The sequence below is a fragment of the Macrobrachium rosenbergii genome, chromosome 13 (assembly GCF_040412425.1).
Source record: "Macrobrachium rosenbergii isolate ZJJX-2024 chromosome 13, ASM4041242v1, whole genome shotgun sequence".
In the NCBI taxonomy this organism is placed as follows: Eukaryota; Metazoa; Arthropoda; class Malacostraca; order Decapoda; family Palaemonidae; genus Macrobrachium; species Macrobrachium rosenbergii.
In genome coordinates this window covers 7,824,876-7,848,620 of record NC_089753.1, presented here as the reverse complement: position 1 = coordinate 7,848,620, position 23,745 = coordinate 7,824,876, and the positions used below count along the sequence as shown (strand labels likewise).

Here is a 23,745-nt window from a genome sequence, read left to right as displayed (position 1 = left end):
GATCCTCTTCTTCAAAGGAGCATTCTTTGTCAGACTGGTCCGACCGAACCGGAGCAGGAAAAGAGACAGGCTGACCACTAGCAAACGCGGAACTCGAAAACCCAGAACTCGTTACACCTGGGTGCGCGAGATGGACACCTGGCATATCTGTTGCGACGATGATGCAATACCTGGGCCGGCCACCCCTGGGCGACAAACTCCCACCCCTGAGAGCGAAGGGGCCGCAACACCTGATCCACGCAAATCCAGACGAATCAGACCCGCATGAGAACGGGAATCCGGAACTGAAATCACGCTGGTTAAGGAAGAAGGAGGAAAAACTCCTTGATGACCTCGAATCAAACCTGAACCTACATTGAACGCCTTAGACGGAGGAACAGAGAAACCTGCAGGAAAAGTTGAGAAAGAAGAAGAAAGAGAGAAGAAGGAAGAAGCCACACTCGGAGTAACCACTGAGAACATACCAACTGGTGGAGAACAGGTGGAGAACATACCAACTGGTCCAGAACTCAAAGGAGTTTCTAAGGGCAAGCTAGGAACTACCGAACCCAAGGTAACCGAAGAAGGCAAATTACCAGCTATCCTAGAGAATGGAGAGGCTGACAAAACTATTGGTACTGATACACTGAATGCTGGCGCAGGCGAACTGCCAACAGCCATAGCATCCGTGAGAATCGCGGTGAATACATTATGGTTAGAACCCCGTAAAGGATGAAGATAAGGAGTTGCTGATGCCTCCCCAACCACCTGAGAAGCATCTAGATCGGATGCCTGAGAAACTACAGGATTCGCAAAAGGTGATAAAGAAGACGGATCTGCTAAAGGTACACCCTCCCTTAACCCCAAAGAGAGAGAGAGAGAGAGAGAGAGCTGCTGAAGCTCTAACATCACAGGGTTGAACCAAATTACCTGAAATTAAAGATAGTGATGGTATTACTAGTGTTGTAGATTCTAACTGTTCTTTTTCAGCCCCCCTGCCTGTTCCAGAACCAGCCCTAACGGGTGCCAGGGGTCATGGAGAACCACAAACCTTGAAGGTAGGATCTGCTGGGCCCCGGAGCAAGCAGTGTTGGCAGCAGATTTCCCCCTTCCCTCTCAAAGCTGATATCCAAAATATTTATAAGGGGGGTAGGGTTAAAGACCAAAAGTTCGCCTGATGCAGGATACATCCACACAGCACGGAGAACTGATAACAATTGGGGATATCGCCTCGGTCAGCAGGGATTTGCAGCAGCATTGTCAATGGTACCTCAGGTAACTCTTTTGACAATATTTTTCCTGCAGCATTGGTAACACTGACAGTTAATTACCCACTTTGTGGGTAAAATTATGGGGATATAGTTTGGGCTAATTCAGGTGTTCAGGGAGTGTATTGCAATATATATTTTTTTATTCCCTGTAGCATTTCCTTCCATGTTTGGCACCCCAGCTTTTATTTTTGTAGACATGACTAATTGTAAGAAAATTATAGTCTCAAAAAATTACTTTTTACTTTTTAGTGTGTTTTAATAAAAGCATGTTTAAAAATTTTTTTATATTTTTAATTTTATACTTTATAGTTTTGACAGAAATTGGAACAGATTTATGATTGTAGCTAAAGAAATCAAGCCAAAGGAGGTTTGAAAAATTCGTAGAGTTATTAACTTATTCTACTGAGTCAAAGAAGGTATGAAAAATCCACAGAGTTTCATACCAATCCTGAGGTACTGGGAGAGGTCACTGTGGGGTCATTAGAGGTCACTACTGACTACTGATCATGTAAGGTTGTATTGTCACTGGGATTGAGTAACCATGCAAAATTTCAAGTCCATCCGATGAAGGAACAGGTAGAAAATCGAGTTACAAGATTTGACCCAGACAAAAAGACAAAAAAGTATGCTAAATAAAAGCATATAAAAAGATCAAGAACAAATAAGAGAGAGTACATGTCTGGACAAACAAGCTAATGATGTCAATGAAGCCATTTATTCAAGGAGTGGCACTGGTGTCAGGACAGTCCACAGATTATTAAATATATATACTAGGGTGAAAGAAAATATGGAAAATACTTGTCAAAAGGTATGAAGAAAACATAACCGTGTGAAAAATTTTTGAGGTAATGAATAAAATATATGAAGGCAATAATTTTTTTTAATAAGATTTGAGTGTTATACCAGAAGTTGATGTACACCTGAATACATTTAGGAATGAATTCACAGTTTTTGAAGTGGAATCAATAATAGTACTGTACAGTAATTTAAGAAAGGGAAAACATCAGGTTATGGTGGAATCCCTACAGATATGATTTTAGCTGAAACTGAAATAACACTTCCTATACTAAAGAGACTGTTTTGAAGAATATGGAAAGAGGAAACAAAGCATGATAGGAACTGGAAGTCATAGCTAAAGTTCCAAAGCAAGGTGACCTGACTGTATTGTGCCATCTATAAGTATACCTTAGTTTTACCAGACCACTGAGCTGATTAACAGCTCTCCTAGGGCTGGCCCGAAGGATTAGACTTATTTTACGTTGCTGAGAACCAATTGGTTACCTAGCAATGGGACCTACAGCTTATTGTAGAATCTGAATCACATTATAGCGAGAAATGAATTTCTATCACCAGAAATAAATTCCTCTAATTCTTCATTAGCCAGCCAGAGACTCAAACTTGGGCCTAGCAAGTGCTAGGCGACAACTCTTCCGACTCGCCCAACGAGTGCCATCTATAGAGGCATTACATTTACACTGGTAGTAATGAGAATACAGTATTCAGTATGCTCATTCTCAAAAAGATGAGAAATAAAAAGATAAAAAGCTTAAGAGATAAATAAACAAGCTTGTTTAGAAAAGGCAAGAGCTACATAGATCAATTATTTGTGTTAAGATATACTATGTAGAAGGGCATAAAATTTAAAAATCACATTCTGATGGCTTTTGTTGACTACTAAAAGGCATTTGACAAGTGTCCATATACCAATTTTGTGGAAGGTTTTGCCCCATTATGGTGTTCCCACAAAATATTTAAAGCTAAATGAAATTATCCATGAACGAGGTAGATGCCAAATTAATGTTGAAGGGGTCTTGTCAAGTGATGTTGCAGTAAATAGTGGGTGCTACAAAGATATGTTATTTTACCCGTGCTGCTTTCCCTTCTCATAGATTTTTTAATGAAAACAGCTGTCAAAAATGGAAGAGTGGTTTTAGATTGGAATAACTTTAAGAAAAAATTGCAACAAGAGATGCACATGATGCTGTTATAATGTGCTAAACAACGCAATTTTTACAAAGCTTTCTTAACCTGTTAAGCATCACTTATGGGAGACATAGCTGCTCCCGTATTGTCACATTTTCTCACTCAAAGAACAGTCATTTGGTCTATGCTAGTTTTTATGCTTTTTTTACATTTTTTTGTGTACATATTAGGATAATAAATAATGTAGGATAATTAAAGATGAATCCTAAGGGGAAAAAATTATTCTTTTGTATGTTACACCCTGAAACATTGAGCCAGTAGAACAATAAATGGTATAATTTCTTTTACATCTGAATCATACCATTTTAGTGCACGTGATATTGTAGGCAAACTTTCAATATATTCACCCAGAAACTGGTTGGCAAATCTGTTCGTTTCTGTTACAATGTGCTCCATGACTTCGTCATCAAAAAACTTCTCAAAAAACTCCACAGGGTTTTCCTTCTCCTGAGCAATAAATTTAAAACCTTTGGTTGAGCAAAAAAGTACAGAGAGTCCTCTCCTTATCAGTTACTGTCCAGTTGCTTGGAAATACGATGCTTGAATCTAAATTATGATATTCTTCAAAATCAGATCAATCTTCTTCACTGTCTATGTTAGTGGCTCCTGAGCTGCTACTCTGAGTCTCGTAGTCATCATCAGTCTCTTCACTGAGTAGTGATATCTCTTCAGGCAAAAGCTTTTTCTTTTGCTTTGGAGCTCTCATTATGGGGGATAAATGGGATCAAAACAAAAAGAAATTAATCACTCATCAATGAACGTTTGAAGAGTAGCAGGAGGTGAGAGGTAGATGTCCTTTGTCAGGCTGTCTTTCTGTTAAAAACAAGTTGCCATTTACCCCTAATTTAGCCCACAGCATTGTCAAATGATGGTCCTACATTTACATAAAAGTAAAGTTGTATTTCTCAGCTCGATCAGTGCGGCACCAGCCTTGAAAGAGGTAGAATGTGTTACTCCATTGAAGGTGGTGTGATGTGAGATGCGGGTGACCGAGATACGCTGTTGGTGACACTTAACAGGTTAACAGAACATATGTCTAGACATACAGGGCTAATAATAAATTGAATAAAAACATACGTAATGAGGACAGACTTTGCACAAAGGGATGAAATAACATATAGTGGAGAAAGGGTTACAGAGGTTGAATCTTCAAATATGCATTTAATAACAATGATATCCAGTACAGGTTCTTGATTACAAAGCTTTAAGAATATATGAGTCAGGTGGCAGTGCAGGGCTAGAAATTATACCATAGGGAAAAGTATGGTAGCTCTATACACAGATAAGATAATAATGAAAAGGATATTGAGAGGGCTTGGACATGTCCTTCACACAACTCCTGAGAGAACAATACATGATAATATCAGCTGGGCTCCTAGGTGCACCAGGAGAGCTAGAAGACCCAGACCTCTAAGAGCTATGAGAAGGGAGGCATGATTTGAGTGGAAATTTGTGGAAGAAAAAGCACAGGAAGAGAAGACTGGTGTTATTTTGCAGAGGTCATTTGCATCATGCAGCATTAGAGGTTATGATGAGGAAACCAATGTCAAAATACTAAAGCTCCAATCAAAGACTGCTGTTTAAGAAAATGAACTTCTAACTTCTGTTTAAAGTGTCCAAGAATAAACTCTGTTACTGAGTGGAAATGAAAAATTAAAACTCTTGTAAGGTAAACATTCAATTCTGATAAAACTATACCATGGTAATATACTCTAAATTCAGGTAAAGGTTTAAAAATACATTATTTGGTATTTGTATATTCTGAAATAAATAAATGTTTTGAAATTACATAAAAACAAGTGTTCAAAGGAAACCTTAAATGTTTGAGTAAAATATGGAGACCTTGTTATCTTACCTTATTCTCAACTCCATTCTTTTTGAACTTGCCTAACATTGTCAAAGACATCAAGTAGATAAATCTTGTTCTTTACTCCATTCTTTTTGAATTTGTACAACACTAGCAAAAATTTCAGAGGTATTTGTCAAATACCTTGTACACACAATCTAATATTCTAAAGCCACCCTTCTTTGCAATTACTTTTCATAGTCATAATTATAACAATAGTATAATTATTTAATGAATTTTGCCATGTTATCCTGATATTTCATCTACACTTCAGTAACATTAGAACTAACACAGAAATTAAACCCATTCAGAACATAGTAAAGTTTGGCTAAGTGGTCTACTAAAACTATGTAATAATAATACAGTACAGGCAGTCCCAGGTTAACACAGTCTCAGGTTATGGCATTCCGACTTTACAGAGCTTGGCTAATGGCACCATTAACCTGATTTTATGGTGCTGTAAGTGGTTGTACCATGTCATACCCGGTTTTACAGCACCATAGCCCAGTTTTACAGCACTGTAAGCCCCATTTATTCTCATTATTATGGTGTTTTTTGGGTTACAGCTGCTACTTTATTTCTAAAGAATCATCCAGAGAGAGAGAGAGAGAGAGAGAGAGAGAGAGAGAGAGAGAGAGAGAGAGAGAGAGAGAGAGAGAGAGAGACTCACCTTGGAACTTCCTTAATGACAACTTCCACCATGGAACCAATATCTAAATCCTCTTCTGTTCCTTCAATACTTCCCTCAGGGGTTTCATACACACTTCCATCTCCATCAGATACCACTTCCAACTGATCTATGCCTGAAATAGAATGGTTTTAGCTATCAAAACTCAAGAGAATACACTAAAATGAACTATTACTAAGAACTATTTTTCAATAATAAAGTTTTACAATTACACTATGGGACAATAAAATTAAAAGTACTGCAACACAGTAAGGAAATAAAAGTGCTGATGAAATAAAGACTTCATAGACTTCATGAGGTTTCTCAAGTTACCAAAGCTGTTTTTTTACCAAATACTGTATTGTTTTACAACAAACTTAGTTCCTCCAGAATATTGCCCAATCATCAAGGAGTAAAAAAAAACAAGCTATAATAAAAAAAACTGGCCACCAAAGAAATGAGGGCATACTGATACACTGCATTCCATACTGAAATCTCTTTTTCAGTCTTATCAAACAGTATTAAACCCGTACAACACATTCACTAATAGCAATCTTACAAAAATTACCGTACTACAATTTGGCTCAATTTAAATATGTCATATTAAGATTTTACTTTAACAAGTTATTTTATTTCACGGTGTATAATACATAATTTTATTGATAAAATTTGACATAAATGACACTGCATTATGCATGACACTATTTTCACTTTGAATTTCATACTTCAATTTACTTTAAACATCATTCATATACATATTACCCTTATAGTAACACCTTAGTCCTTCAACTGTTTTGCTTTCTGCCTTTTACTTTACATGAGCTCACTTTAGTTTCTCCCTACTTTGCTGCACCTTGCTCCAGTGATCAATTCACATGCCAGAACAAATTCTCTGAGAGATAGCCTTATGCAAGTCTAGAACAATAATAATCTGTATACATTCATTACATTTTATGTGCAATGAATACTACTATTACGGCTCCATCAAGCATTGGTGCTCATTATATGTGCAAATGTAATTATTAGGAAATAATATATACTGGCACATGAAATTTGTAAATACAGCACACTGTATCAATGAATTTAAATCTTCATAAAATCTTAACGTAAACTATAGTAATGTATTAAATGTAAACAGTTCTATAAGCAATCATATATGGTTAGAGGAAGCAAAAGAAAAATCTGGTGTGATCTAGATTAGATCAGGTTCCACTTAAAGTGAAACAATTCTGAAGCAATCATCAAATTATGCAACATGAACAAGAGAAAGTTCACCAGATAATACTGTACTTGCATGAATCATGACATATATCACCATGATGGTACTAAGAAAAATACAACCTTAGTTGATAAACATTCAATAGGAGCTTAGGCAACCAGTTCTTAACCCTAAATATTGCTAGCAATGGTAAATAAAAATGTACCTATTATTTTAAAACAGGAAATATTTTTTTGGCTTGAGTATTATTGCACTTCATGTATTCACTGTTTTTAATTTTCAAATATAAAGCCCAAAACTATGTAAAATTAAGACACACTAGCAATTCAAAAGCCTTTCACAAGCACACAGAAACTAACTAGTTCATTGAATCATAACTTGATAGATTGCATTTTTCAAATTGTTTTGGGTGTATTCCTTCCCTACAACTTTCCTTCAAATTAGAGTGCATGTATATCCTGTTTGTTTGATATATACTCTGGAATTGAGCATTAGAAGTGCAATGCAGTAGAAAAGAAATATCACTTAACCACTGCAAGCCATAATATTTCAGCTGGTTCATAGATATGTATACTCTGACCTAATGAGCAATACTGTATTCAACTTAGAGCACACCAGGAGATGATCTCTCTAAATTTACCATGACGAGATAGATGATAAAGTGGATTGACTGGGAAATCAGTCTCCCCCAGCCCACCAACCGGAGATCCTTGCTCATGTTCATTGTTGGCATTGGATGATCGGCCACCACTTCCCTGAGATTTCCACTTGTTGTTTTTCCTCTCACCACTACGATTTAACATTTTGCTCTTGTCTCTCTGTCGAGACTTGTGATCATGTAGTGTTTCCTGCCACAAAGAAGTTTAAATTAAAAAATTTCAGTCAACGTATGTTCACAAATATCTATGACAAAGTAGAGCAAAATCAAATGCATCTCTTAAAATAAAAACTTCTGAGTACCCAATATATATTTGTCAATGGCTGCAACACTTACATACATAAATATTAAGAACTCCATGTCATCTCATTGATATAGCTTGTTAGGATAATGCTTAACAATTCTACTTTAACCATTTAAACAAAATAAAATTTCAGATTAATCCATGCAACTATGCATTCAGCCATAAAATTTACAATATTTCACTTTATCATTATGCAGTTCTTGAATCACCAATCAAAGTGCATAAAAGCAGAACAAATTTTAGAATACTTGGTTGAAAGACTCAGCTTTAAATACTACAAAATAGTTATATATTTCCTCATGAATCACTATTACTGTCACATTATAAGAGGTCTTTGCAGTATATTCTCCTTACACTAACAACAACAAATTGCTAACTGATTTAATTTTTCTCCTTCTAAAAATCTTTTCCTTGCTTGTGGCTGTCTTTTAGGAGCTATCTTATCAGATATGATAAGATTTTAAACTATAGAGCTATCTTATCAGATATGATAAGATTTTAAACTAAGTCATAAGAAGATAAACTGTTTTAAAACCTCCAAACTGTATAACTGATGACATACCATTGATTAATTTACTGCATACAAAAATGGCACCAATTTAAATATATACAAACCAACCACCAGTTGCATGAAAAATAAACTTTACAAGACAAATGAACACTAAGTATTTCAAAAGAATTAATTAAACAAAATCATGTATCCTATACTGTATACAAGAGGCTTATCGGCATGCATTAAACCCCTTCATCATATCATATAATGATTAATCAAGAGATAAGTTCTAAATGTAGGACTTCTGACATTCCATTTATTGCCAGCTACAATACAATTGCCTACACACTAAACATAATGCAATGCATTAATGCAATTTGTACTATATTAAATAGCAACTTGGTTTGCTTTTAATGAATTTCAACTTACATGTACCAACTCTAACACCTGCTTATGAACACATTCATTTAAACTTATATATTTTTAACACTGCTAAGAGTACAGTATTAATATCTTATGACCCCAGATTTCATTTTCTCATAAATATGTGGAAAATTGGCCATTAAGTAACAGTCTATTAATCTTCTGCCAAAAGAGGCTGCATTTGCACATCTCTCGTATTAGTGGGAGTCCTGTATTATATAAATAATTCATCTAATTTTTAAAAATGGTTAGTCACCTTGATTTTGAATATTTCAAATATATTTTCAACCTTTGTGGATACAGAACCATGTTTGATTTATTTAACCCCTACACTTACATTCTTTAATGTATGCTGTACAAAACCCTTCCATATTTTCTAATTCAGCTTTTTTAAAAGCAGAATTTTGTTAAAATTTTGGTAAAAACATAACCTAATCACAGCAATAGTTTTGCTTCCTTAATTTCAGGTGTTCAAAATAGAGAACCATGATTAGCTCTCACGACAGAGACAGAAGTCCTATTACTTGTATACACCAGTGTCAACTTAGGCCATCTGGATACCAATGTCAACTTAGGCCATCTGGATATCAATGTCAACTTAGGCCATCTGGATAGCTTTTTTATTTTTAACAGTTACCAATGAATGAAATTCCCATGCAATACCGAAATCATCTCACAATACATGTAATGAACACATGAAAAAACCCACAGAACTTCAAATAATAAAAATACTTTCCAAATTCATACTTTATTGCTGGAAGACATGTTCTTCTGTGAACTGTATGTCATGTGTGGAAGTAATTCCCAGTCTTCTTTCTCTGAGTAAGGTGGAGGAGGAGGACCAGATGAGCGCTGCTGCCCAACAGCGGTCAGCTGCTCATAAGCTAAAAGCTGGAACGGAGTCATGCTGGTTATCTCACTGCTTAGCTGGTTATCACCCTGAGAAAGTTAATAAAAATATGTAAATATTTAAATTATTATAAAAAATTAAACTGCTGGGCATATAATTAACTGGGCAACACACCAGTCTATCTGGTTGAAAAGTTTTGCAGCTGATTATCAATATTCAATTTATTTTAAGAAAATACATACCCATCACACAGTTTACAGAGCATATGTAAAATAGGTCAGTCATGTAATATCCTGTCTATATTAAAAAGGTTTGATGATTGTTAATCATACATGATGAAAGAAAAATCAAAGCCAGTGGGAAAAAATAATAGTAAATGTTGAATGATATAAATTTCATACAAAAAATGGTTTTCCACATCTTGCAAGCATCCCGACCCACTTATTCACTTTTGTTTCGGGCTCCCTTTCCATGTAGTTATCAAATTTTCCTAGCTCTTCAACTTTTTCTGGATCTATTTCCTCCCAACTATTCAACTTTTTCTTGATCACTTTCCTCCCAGCTATTCACCTTTTTCCTGTTCCCTTTCCTCCCAGCTATTCAACTTTTTCCTCATCTCTTTCCTCCCAGATATTCAATTTTTTCCTGATCTATTCCCACCCAGCTATTTAACTTCTTTCTGCTCTCTTCTAACCCACTTATTTAACTTTTGCCTGATCTTTCTTCCAGCTATTCAACCTATTCACGATCACTTTTCCCCCTAGCTATTCAAATTTTTCCTGATATCTTTTCTTCTAGATATTCAACTTTTGCCTGATCTTCCTTCCAGCAACTCAACTTATTTCCAATCTCTTTCCTCCCAACTCTTCAACATTTTCAGGCTCTCATCCCAGCCAGCCATTCAACTTTTTCCTGCACTATATACAGCCAGCTATCCAACTTTCTGGGTCTCTTTTCACCCCGCAATTCAACTTTTCCGTAATCTACTCCTCCCAGCTATTCAACTTTTTCCTGATCTCTTTCCTCCTAGCTTTTCAACATTTTCAGACTCTCTTCTGACCCAGCTATTCAAACATTACTTGATCTACTTCCTCCCAGCTATTCAACTTTTCCCTGATCACTTTCCTCCCAACTGTTGAACTTTTTCTTAATCCCTTTCCTCCCAGCTATTCACCTTTTTCCTGATCTCTTTCGTCCAAGCTATTCAACTTTTCCTGCACAATTCCCAGCCAGCTATTCAACTTTTTCAGGCTCTCTTCTCACCCCGTTATTCAAATATTAATTGATCTACTTCCTCCCCATTATTCAACTTTTCCCTGATCTCTTTCCTCCCTGCTATTCAACTCCTCCCTGATCGCATTCCTCCCAACTATTCAACTTTTTCCTGATCCCTTTCCTCCCAGCTATTCAACTTTTTCCTGATCTCTTTCCTCCAAGCTATTCAACTTTTCCTCCACTCTTCCCAACCAGCTACTCAACTTTTTCAGGCTTTCTTCTCACCCAGTTATATTCAAATATTACTTTATCTACTTCCTCCCAGCTATTCAACTTTTCCCCTGATCTCTTTCCTCCTAGCTATTCAACTTTTTCCTCCCAGCTATTCAACTTTTTCCTGATCTCTTTCCTCCAAGCCATTCAACTTTTTTTCCACTCTTCTCAACCAGCTATTCAACTGATTCAGGCTCTCTTCTCACACAGTTATATTCAAATATTACTTGATCTACTTCCTCCCAGCTATTCAACTTTTCCCCGATCTCTTTCCTCCCAGCTATTCAACTTTTTCCTGATCTCTTTCCTCCCAGCTATTCAACTTTTCCCTGATCTCTTTCCTCCCTGCTATTCAACTTTTCCCTGATCGCTTTCCTCCCAACCATTCAACTTTTTCCTGATCTCTTTCCTCCCAGTTATTCAACTTTTTCCTGATCTCTTTCCTCCAAGCTATTCAACTTTTCCTCCACTCTTCCCAACCAGCTATTCAACTTTTTCAGGCTCTCTTCTCACCCAGTTATTCAAACATACTTGATCTACTTCCTTCCAGCAATTTAACTTTTTCCTGATTGATTCCCTCCCAGCTATTCAACTTTTTTCTGATCTCTTTCCTTCCAACTGCAGTCAACGCCCAGTTTTCGTGTGGGTTGGGACCTCAACCATCCGTGAATACCAAAAATCCGTGTTAAATGGATACCCTCCTCTAAAAACACTTATAACTGGCTATCTTAGTAGTTCAAACACAAAATACTGTTCCCTGTATACCTTAGAAAAAAATGCTTATAACTGCCTATTTTAATAGTTCAAACACCAAATATACCTTAAACTATCATTCTAAAACACTATAATATAATTTCAAAGTCATCTTACAAAACTGTCCTTAAAAATATATGGCTTACAGCTACATGAGAGAGAGAGAGAGAGAGAGAGAGAGAGAGAGAGAGAGAGAGAGAGAGAGAGAGAGAGAGAGAGAGAGAGAGAGAGAGAGATATGAACATTAAAAAAATATTTAATACACTAGTGACAGTACATACACAAAGGTAAATAAAGATTAATTTATAAAACTAGCTTATAAGAATATACAGTATCAGTAAACATTAACCTAAAATTAATCATAAAAATAGAGGGGAAACTCCCTCACAAAGCACCGTAGCTACAAGCTAATCAGCAAGTAGCAAAGCTGGTACCCTGCTGTGTTATTGGCTACTTCCAACCCTTCCAGCCAATAGCGTGTCATGCTACAAGCCAATCAGCAACCAGGAAAGCTGGAGCCCTGCTATGTGAGTGGCTACTTCCAGCCCTTCCAGCAAATAGCGTGTCGTCATGGAGCCTACGTCAAAGCAAACTAAAAAATTGTAATGTACATATGTATGCATGTGTTCATTCGATGTCTTCGTGAACTTCCTGGAGTTTTAATTTCATATTTCTATGTTAATGCTGAGAGAGAGAGAGAGAGAGAGAGAACTAAGTTATGTTTACATCGGTTAAACAATTAAAAATGTTGGGACGATCAATACAATAGAGTACACATACATATATTATGTATATATATATGTATATATTACATATACATATATATATATAATATATACATATATATATATATAATATATGTATGTGTACTCTATTGTATTGATCGTCTCAACATTTTTAATTGTTTAACCGATAAACATAACTTATTCTCTCTGTATATATTTTCTATCAACCACTCTCCCTTTCTATCTATCTATCTATACATCTCTCAGATTCTACTAGTATCTTTTGGCAGAGAGAGAGAGAGAGAGAGAGAGAGAGAGAGAGAGAGAGAGAGAGAGAGAGAGAGAGAGAGAGAGAGAGAGAGAGAGAGAGAGAGAGAGAGAGAGAAACTCTGTTTGCCCAGGTGTTACCCTTCACAGGTCAATATGTCAATATGTGAAGATGATTGACAGTTAGGCCTACATCCCTCCCCCTAAGTGGGAGACTTTGTAATAGTAAAAGATTGGGAAAAGCAAAAAGTTGTGCAAAAATCTTCCGTAATTTACTATATTTTCCTTAATGAATTGACATTTTGATGTGTTTACACTAATATTAATTTTGAAAATTAGCAAACAATTTTATCACAAAAAATGTACCTTATTTAGTCATGTAAATAACATGAAAATACATTAATTAGTGAATGTTGCTCTACAGAAAATCTGTGAATTAGAGAGCTTTCCACGATGTACTTGGAGACATGTTCCACAGGAAAATCCGCAATTAACTGAAGCCGCAAATGCTGAACTGCAATGTGGAGGGGGTCGAATGTATTGAGATATTTACTGATCTTACTCCAAGCTATTTAAATCTATCCTGATCTACTTCCTCCCAGCTATTCAACTTTTTCATGATCTCTTTCCCACCAGCTATTCAACCTTTTCCTAATCTACTTCATCACAATTTCTTCTTTTTCTGATCTCTTTCCTCCCAGCTATTTGACTTTTTCCCAATCTACTTCCTTCCAGCCATTCTACTTTCTTTCTGATCTCCCTCATTCCACCTATTCTACTTTTATCCAATGTACTTTCTCCCAGCTACTCAACTTTTTTCTGATCTCTTTCCTCCCAGCCATTCAAATTTTTCCTGGTCTACTTCCTCCCAGCTATTCAACTTGTTCATGATCTCTTTCCTCCCAGCCATTCAAATTTTTACTGGTCTACTTCCTGCCACCTATTCAACTTTTTCTGATCCACTTCCTCCCAGCTATTCAACTTTTTACTGATCTAATTCCTTTCAGCAATTCAACCTTTCGCTGAGCTACTTCATCCCAGCTATTCAATTTTTTCTGATCTCCTTCCTCCCAGCTATTCTACTTTTTCCTGATCTAACTCCTCCCTGCTATTCAACTTTTTCATGATCTCTTTACCCCAGCCATTTAATTTTTTCCTGATCTCTTTCCTCCCAGCTATTCAACTGTTTCATGATCTACCTCCTCCCAGCTATTGAACTTTATCTAGATCTCTTTCCTCCCAGCTACTCAACTTTTTCATGATCTCTTTCCTCCCAGCTATTTAACTTTTTCATGATCTCTTTCATCCCAGCTATTCAACTTTTTCATGATCTACCTCCTCCCAGCTACTGAGCTTATTCCTTCCAGCTATTCAACTTTATCTAGATCTCTTTCCTCCCAGCTATCCTACTTTTTTACTATCCCTTTCCTCCCAGCCATTCAACTTTTTCATGATCTCTTTTCTCCCAGCTATTCAACTTTTTCATGATCTCTTTTCTCCCAGCTATTCAACTTTTTCATGATCTCTTTTCTCCCAGCTATTCAACATTTTCATGATCTCTTTCCTCCCAGCTATTCAACATTTTCATGATCTCTTTCCTCCCAGCTATTCAACTTTTTTACTATCTCTTTCCTCCCTGCCATTCAACTTTTCACAATCTCTTTTATCCCAGCTATTCAACTTTTTTCAATGTCTCTTTCCTCCCAGCTATTCAACTTTTTTACTATCTCTTTCCTCCCAGCTATTCAACTTTTTCATGATCTCTTTATCCCCTATTCAACTTTTTCATGATCTCTTTTCTCCCAGCCATTCAACTTTCTCATGATCTCTTTCCTCCCAGCTATTCAACTTTTTCATGATCTCTTTCCTCCCAACTATTCAGCTTTTTCACGATATCCTTCCTCCCAGCTATTCAACTTTTTCATGATCTCTTTCCTCCCAGCTATTCAAATTTTTTACTATCTCTTTCCTCGCAGCTATTCAACTTTTTCCTGATCTCTTTCCTCCCAGCTATTCAACTTTGTCATGATCTCTTTCCTCCCAGCTACTCAACTTTTTCATGATCTTTCCTCCCAGCTATTCAACTTTTTCATGATCTCTTTACCCTCAGCTATTCAACTTTTACATTATCTCTTTCCTCCCAGCTATTCAACCTTTTCATGGTCACTTTCCTCCCAGCTATTCAACTTTCTCATGATCTCTTTCCTCCCAGCTATTCAACTTTTTCATTATCTCTTTCCTCCAAGCTATTCAACTTTTTCATGATCTCTTTCCTTCCAGCTATTTAACTTTTTCATGGTCTCTTTCCTTCCAGCTATTCAACTTTTTCATGATCTCTTTATTCCCAGCTATTCAACTTTTTCATGATCTCTTTCCTCTCAGCTATTCAACTTTTTTATTATCTCTTTCTCACAGCTATTCAACATTTACATTATATCTCTTTCCTTCCAGCTATTCAACTTTTTCATGGTCGCTTTCCTCCCAGCTATTCAAATTTTTCATGATCTCTTTCCTCTCAGCTATTCAATCTTTTCATGTTCACTTTCCTCTTAGCTCTTCAACTTTTTCAAGGTCTCTTTCCTCCCAGCTATTCAACTTTTTCATGATCTCTTTCATCCCAGCTATTCAACTTTTTCATGACCTCTTTCCTCCCAGCTATTCAACTTTTTCATGATCTCTTTCCTCCCAGCTATTCAACTTTTTCATGATCTACCTCCTCCCAACTATTCATCTTTTTCATAATCTCTTTCCTTGCAGCTGTTCAACTTTTTCAAGGTCTCTTTCCTCCCAGTTATTCAGCTTTTTCATGATCTCTTTCCTCCCAGATAATCTATCTTTTCATAGTCACTTTCCTCTCAGCTGTTCAACTTTTTCATGATCTTTTTTCTCCCAGCTATTCAACTTTTTCATGATCTCTTTCCTCCCAGCTATTCAACTTTTTCATGATCTCTTTCTTCACAGCTATTCAACTTTTTCATGATCTCTTCCCTCACAGCTATTCAACTTTTTCATGATCTACCTCCTCCCAGCCATTCAACTTTTTCGAGATCTCTTTCCTCCCAGCTGATTCAACTTTTTCATGATCTACCTCCTCCCAGCCATTCAACTTTTTCATGATCTTTTTCCTCCCAGCTATTCAACTTTTTCATGACCGCTTTCCTCTCAGCTATTCAACTTTTTCATGATCTCTTTCCTCCCAGCTATTCAACTTTTTCATAATCTACCTCCTCCCAGCTATTCAACTCTTTTCATGATCTCTTTTATCCCAGCTATTCAACTTTTTCATGATCACTTTCCTCGCAGCTATTCAACTTTTTCATGATCTCTTTCCTCCCAGTTATTCAACTTTTTCATTATCTCTTTCCTCCCAGCTATTCAACTTTTTCATGACCTCTTTCCTCACAGCTATTCAACTTTTTTCATGATCTCTTTCCTCCCAGCTATTCAACTTTTTCATGATCTCTTTCCTCCCAGCTATTCAACTTTTCATGATCTCTTTCCTCCCAGCTATTTAACTTTTTCAAGGTCTCTTTCCTCCCAGCTATTCAACTTTATTCATGATCTCTTTCCTCCCAGCTATTCAACTTTTTCATGATCTCTTTCCTCCCAGCTATTCAACTTTTTCATGATCTCTTTCCTCCCAGCTGTTCAACTTTTTCATTATCTCTTTCCTCCCAGCTATTCAACTTTTTTCATGATATCTTTCCTCCCAGCTATTCAACTTTTTCAAGGTCTCTTTCCTCCCAGCTATTCAACTTTTTTCATGATCTCTTTCCTCCCAGCTATTCAACTTTTCCATGATCTCTTTCCTCCCAGCTATTCAACTTTTTCATGATCTACCTCCTCCCAGCTATTCAACTTTTTCATGATCTCTTTCCTCCCAGCTATTCAACTTTTTCATGATCTCTTTCCTCCCAGCTGTTCAACTTTTTCAAGGCCTCTTTCCTCCCAGCTATTCAACTTTTTTTCATGATCTCTCTCCTCCCAGCTATTCAACTTTTTCATGATCTCTTTCCTCCCAGCTATTCAACTTTTTCATGATCTCTTGCCTCCCAGCTACTCAACTTTTTCATGATCTCTTTCCTCACAGCTATTCAACTTTTTCAATGTCTCTTTCCTCCCAGCTATTCAACTTTTTCATGATCTCTTTCCTCTCAGCTGTTCAACTTTTTCATGATCTCTTTTCTCCCAGCTATTCAACTTCATGATCTCCTTCCTCTAAGTTGTTCAACTTTTTCATGATCTCTTTCCTCCCAGCTATTCAACTTTTACATGATCTCTTTCCTCCCAGCTATTCAAATTTTTCATGATCTCTTTCCTCTCACCTGTTCAACTTTTTCAAGGTCTCTTTTTTCCCAGCTATTCAACTTCATGATCTCTTTCCTCTCAGTTGTTCAACTTTTTCATGATCACTTTCCTCTCAGCTATTCAACTTTTATATTATCTCTTTCCTCCCAGCTATTCAACTTTTTCATTATCTCTTTCCTCCCAGCTATTCAACTTTTTCAAGGTCTCTTTCCTCCAGCTATTCAACTTTTTTTATCTATCTCCTTCCTCCCAGCTATTCAACTTTTTCAAGGTCTCTTTCCTCCCAGCTATTCAACTTTTTCAAGGTCTCTTTCCTCCCAGCTATTCAACTTTTTCAAGGTCTCTTTCCTTCCAGCTACTCAACTTCTTCATTATCACTTTCCTCTCAGTTGTTTAACTTTTTCAAGGTCTCCTTCCTCCCAGCTATTCAACTTTCTCATTATCTCTTTCCTCCCAGCTATTCAACTTTTTCATTATCTCCTTCCTCCCAGCTATTCAACTTTTTCATTATCTCCTTCCTCCCAGCTATTCAACTTTTTCATTATCTCTTTCCTCCCAGCTATTCAACTTTTTCATTATCTCTTTCCTCCCAGCTATTCAACTTTTTCAAGGTCTCTTTCCTCCCAGCTATTCAACTTTTTCATTATCTCCTTCCTCTTAGCTATTCAACTTTTTCAAGGTCTCTTTCCTCCCAGCTATTCAACTTTTTCAAGGCCTCTTTCCTCCCAGCTACTCAACTTCATGATCACTTTCCTCTCAGTTGTTTAACTTTTTCAAGGTCTCCTTCCTCCCAGCTATTCAACTTTTTACTGGTCTACTTCCTCCCAGCTATTCAACTTTTTTCTGATCTCTTTCCTCCCAACTATTCAGATATTTCCTGATCTACTTCTGCCCAGGTATTTAAATTTATCCTGATCTACTTCCTCTCAGCTATTCAGCTTTTTTTCCCCGATCTCTTTCCGCCCAGCTGCTCTACTTTTCATTGATCTACTTCCTCCCAGCTATTCAACTTTATCATGATCTCTTTCCTCCCTGCTATTGAACTTTTTACTGATCTACTTTCCCCAAGCTATTCAACCTTTTTTCTGATCTCTTTTCTCATAACTAATCAACTATTTCCTTATCTACTTCCTCTCAGCTATTCAGCTTTTTCTGATCTCTTTCCTTCCAGCCATTCAAATTTGTTTGGATCTCTTTCCTCTATTAATTCAACTTTCTCATGCTCTAATCCCCCAATTATTAATTTTTTTGTTGTGATTTTTTCCCCTCCCAACTCTCTCTCCAAAAAGTAAGTATATCTTAGTTTAACCAGACCACTGAGCTGGTTAACAGCTCTCCTAGGGCTGGCCTGAAGGATTAGATTTATTTTACGTGGCTAAGAACCAACTGGTTGCCTAGCAATGGGACCTACAGCGTATTGTGGAATCCGAACCACATTATGAGGAGAAATGAATTTCTATCACCAGAAATAAATTCCTGTAATTCTTCATTGGCCGCTCGGAGAGTCGAACGCTGGGCCAACAGCGTGCTAGCCGAAAGCTCTACCCACCTCTCCAATGAAGAACTAAACTCTCTCTCCACCGTTCTATTCAAATTATCTGGCTCTCTTCCTCCTAGCTATTCAACTTGTCCTCTCTTCCAACCTACTGCTAAACTTTTTTCTTCTTTCTTCCCTCTCAACTATTCAGCTTATTCCTATTCTCTTCCCTCCCAACTATTCAAATTTTACCTGCTGTCTTCCCACCCAGTTATTCAACTTTTCTCTGCTTTCTTCACTTCCAGCTATTAAAATCCTTCTAGCACTCTTCCCACCAATCTATTCAAGTTTTTCCTGCTTTCTTTCCTCCCAGCTATTCAACTTGTCCTGCTCTCTTCCCAGCCTATTGTTCAACTTTCTCCCACTCTCTTCCTGATCTTTCCTCCTAGCTATTCAAATTTTCCTGTGGTCTTCCTTCTAAACTATTTAACTTTTTCCTGCTCACTTTCCTCTAAGCTATTCAACTTTTCCCCAGCTCTCCTCCACCCATGCATATCACGGTTTCTTGCTCTCTTCCACCCAGGTATTCAACTTTTTTCCTTGCTCTTTTCCCCTCCCAGCTATTCAAATTTTTACAATTCTTCTACCATCAAGCTATGTAACATTATTTTGATCTATTCCAAAGTTTTTCCTGCTCATTCTCCACCTAGCTATTTCAAATTTTCCTGCTTTCTTCCCACCCTGCTACTAAAATTTTTCTGCTCTCTTACCTCTTAGCTATTTAAATTTTGTCCTGCTCTCTTCTTATCCTGCTCTTCAACTTTTTCCTGCTCCCTTCTCATTCTCCTATTCAACTTTTTCCTGCTCACTTCCCACCCGGCTATTCAATTCTTTTCCTGCTCTCTTCCCACCTAGTTATTCAGCTTATTGGTACTGTTAATGTTTTCTGCTGTATTTGCTCTCAGATATTCAACATTTTAATCCTTTTCTGCTCAAATTTTCACCCTTCATTTTAAACAAAATCTTCAGCCTAAACTCATAACAATGTCAAAATCTGACAATTTCATTGCCTATTTTAACTTTAAATATATTTATAAATGGCCTTTCTCTCTTGACAACCTAAGTATAAAAAGACAACAAGTTCATTCACTGAAAAGAAATAAAATAGGATATGAGAAAAAATCAATACAATTCCCAATAAGCAGTAAAATATGTATATATAAGTTTCAATTAGCTTAAAACTAGTACAAGCTAAACTTTAATTATTTTTCACAATATCAGTTTAACAAGAAATTCCAATAAAAGAGTACTGTTTGCAGTGTACCTTGCATGGTACATTGCACTCAGGACTAAAGGTTCTCTGCACAGTCCCTTTGACCTTAGCTGCCTTGCTGTTTTCCTTTTACTTTTCATCCATTCCCTTGGTCTCTTCTCTTTTATCATGGCTTAGCTCTAATGTTCACTTCATGTAAGAATAAATCATTAAGAGATCCTAATAAGAGTACAGCAATTGACAGCTGTATCACTCAACTGCTTTATAATTAAAATATTTACCAACAATTGGTAAATCATTTGGACACAATAGTGATAACTAACCTGAGACCAACATATCTGAGATCTTTACCAAGATAACTAGAGCAGAGAGAGAGAGAAGGCCATCAAGTGATATCTCTCTTGTTTACTTTGGGAGAAGGGGATGCAGCTAACTGTAAGATCATTCTGCCTTACTTAACCAGACTCCAGGCAACTTTTCTGATAAATTGCCCCATAAAATATTTTTAAAACTTTATCAGATACCTGTATGCATACTATAGCCCAGACAATAACTCCAGTTCAAATAAAAATGACAAAAAATGGGTTGAGGAACATTTTACTATACCCTTTCTGAGGGGAAAAGGTAATCAGTAAGTTCCTCTACTTTTTTGTGGTGCTGGTGAGTAGAGGAAAGTGGTGAATTCTAAACCCAGTCATACATAAAGTATCAACATGATAAAAACTTAGAATTTTTATTCAAAATATTTTTTTTCATACACAACCATTCCTTTTACATTATGCATATGTTGTGCACAAAATTCAGGGAACTTCCTTGGCAGAAAATGACGAACAAAAAGAGCCGCTCCTCTTGATACATTTGCACATCTCTTCAGGTCCTTAGTAGCTAGGTGCCTCTCTTAAAATGTCACTGGAGAAGCAGCAACAGACCAGTGGGGCTGAGGAGCTGATTGAAAAGTCAGGTACATAATGGGTTTGTATGAAAATTCTTTTTAAAAAATTCAACTTTTTCTTTACAAAACTGTACTTTTACATTAGCCCACATAACTTACAAGGTAAGTTGCTGGTGAAAAAAGAAAAAGAAAACAAACGCACTGCACAAAAGGATCTGGTGGAAATGGAAGAGCTCAGGAAGTGAAGGATATGCATAACCCCAGGTACAATTCAAGAAAAAACTTTCATGAGCTTGTTTACCACAAAATAACACACCATAAAAATAACTAAGTCCATTATAAAGAAAATCTTTAACTCTTCTGAAGACCAAGGACCAAGGCCATGACTGGACACAAGAGATCTTCCTCAATGAGAAGCAAGAAAAGTGATGGCAAATGGGACAGTGTAGCAATTTGCTTCCAGTTTGAGACAGCTATGAAATCTGGATAAAAAAAAAACCAATTTAATTCCAGTTGCCCAGTGTGCGACTTTTTAGATAAAGGGTGGAGTTCACCGTAAGATCCAGATGAAGCAAGTATTGAAGAATGAAACCCAATACGGAAGCCTGGTCACGTGGCTCACAGCATGGTCCTCTCAGGTTATTCAAGACTAGCAAGTCCCAGTTAGGAGGGTTCAAAATTCTAAGAGGCACTATTCTCAAAGTGCTGCCTCATTCTCTTTAATTTGAAGGAGATACCCAAGCTGATATCCCAAGATTCAAAGCTGAAGAGAGCACAAATATTTATCTCTTGATTGCCAAGACAGACCTTTTCTTACTTTACTTTAAAAAATAACAAATCAACTACATCTGGTATGGTGTAGAGGCTTTTTCTGGATCAAGGCTCCTCTTAGCACAGAAGTAACACTTTATATGAATTTGTCTGTTGAATCCCTACATTTTCTAGCAATGTGTGAGATCTTGCTCAGTAACTACTAGGCAGGAAGATCTATCATTCTTGGGTCCTGAGGAAAAATGACATTTTTATAATAAAATAAAATTTTATATATACTTACCAAGTAATTACATAGCTATTAGTTTTATTTATTCGCAGTAGCTTAAATTCAAATTTCGCGGTAGTGACACCGATGTGCTGTGTAGGTGACTAGTCTCGCCCCCTAACGAGATAGTTAGGAACGACTTAGCAGAGAATCCTCAGTCTGTTTATGCTTATGTCCATCAGAGGGGAGGGGGAAGGGCTCTGATCATATAATTACTTGGTAAGTATATATAAAATTTTATTTTATTATAAAAATGTCATTTTTATATAAGTAGCTTACCAAGTAATTACATAGCTGAATCCCACATTGACAGGAGGTGGGATACATGGACATATTCCACTCTAAAACATCAAGTCATGTAATGAATTACATATAGAAAAGTTGCTAGCACTGAAAACAAAGCTTGTCGTTCCTTGCTAGTCAAGAGAGCCTGCAGTATAAACTGCCTCTGGTTGGTGCTCAACTTAACCTGTAGTGGTGCTGCAGTAAAGCCGAGGGTCGCCTCTACTAAAGAGGGAGCTCTGTAGCACAGGAGTACTCTGACTGCTACCAAAGCATCAGTAGACGTCATGCAGTCAAGGAATTATCCGATGGATAGCAGAACTTTAAAGATGCCCTTGCCCTGGGCGCAGTACCATAATAAAAACAACCAGATTATGTTGTCACCTGCACTGAAGTAAGACCTAAACCCTCCACTAAGAGTGCCAGGTGCTCCAGGTGCACTGTAACCCGCCCGGCTCCCCAAAATTCAACACTTCACCACAAGGTGAATAGGCAGTGGGAGAAAATCCTATGCTTCCTTCTGTGATACCATGCCCATAACTAAAAATTGCAAGGTACTGCCAAAATTTTAAAAAACTGTTTAATCTCCCTCAAAATGAGAAACGAAGAACAGTCACACTGCCAGCAGGCCGATTGCTGAATGGATGTAAGGGATATATAGTGTATGAAAGCTGATGAGATCGAGGCTGTTCTGACATCTTTAGCTTTCACTAGGAGGAGGAAAATGCTTCTCCTAAACCTGAGCATGTCTCAGAAGATAAAGTCCATTAAGATAAAGGGCAAGATGTTCTAATCAGAGAACGAGACGAGCTCTTGTCCTAACTTCCTGGGTTATGGATGGCCTGGGACTACCAGCTTTTTAGGCAATAACATACCATCCAGCTGGGCAGAGCTCTCTAAATTCCTCCTCAGAGCCAGTGAGCGCTTCTGGCTCTCAGAGAATGAGCTGGTGCCAGGTGCAGTTGCCGCCAGGATTTCTAGTCAGAGGAAGAAAGTAGTTCTAGCCATTACACCATAGGTTCTGGATGACCTTCGAACCTGAACATTCAAACTGGATAGAACACCTAAGTCTTCCTCAGAGCTAGTGAGCACTACTGGGTGCTCAGAACAAAAGCTAACGTCATAGCCAAAGCTGGTGGCAAGCTATAGTTAGTACCAAGAGATCAGGGCGCCAGACGAGCTATGAGCTTGGGTGTTGTCTGGCGCTCCTGGAAGACACGGATGTTCGTAAAATTCCCAAGGGAAAAAGAAAAATCGGATCCAGGTTTTGGACGGGTCCCTGTCCTTGACTAAAATCCAAGCAAAAAAGAGCAAACCACGTCTCCTTCTTCCCTGCTTGGGCGTGTCTGGAACTTCAAAGGAAATTAAGATATGAATGCCACGGAACTAGGTCACCATGCTTATACATGAGTTATGCATAGTTTGATACCCTTTAAAGGGGTAATTGTAAAAGGAAAATGGATGTCTTGCAGAGGAGACGTAGGGCCTGAGATACTAGCTTCGGAAAGTCGATCCCTCGGTCTAGAAGACGACGAGAGATGATTGACA

General features: G+C 37.3%; 1 protein-coding gene across 10 annotated transcripts in view; it reads right to left on the bottom strand.

The window, feature by feature from the left end:
• The window catches only part of CYLD (ubiquitin carboxyl-terminal hydrolase CYLD), a 187,976-nt gene that overhangs the window by 138,879 nt on the left and 25,352 nt on the right, over positions 1 to 23,745 (bottom strand). For all 10 annotated transcript variants that reach the window (XR_010854997.1, XM_067114158.1, XM_067114153.1 and 7 more), the window contains 3 exons: positions 9,591 to 9,782; positions 7,606 to 7,813; positions 5,750 to 5,882 (listed from right to left, as the gene is read on the bottom strand). Coding sequence is in view for 9 of the 10 variants with exons in the window: in XM_067114158.1 (XP_066970259.1) it covers positions 5,750 to 5,882; positions 7,606 to 7,813; positions 9,591 to 9,782 (533 nt within the window). In the remaining variant the exon portion in view is untranslated. The remainder of the gene's footprint in view (positions 1 to 5,749; positions 5,883 to 7,605; positions 7,814 to 9,590; positions 9,783 to 23,745) is intronic.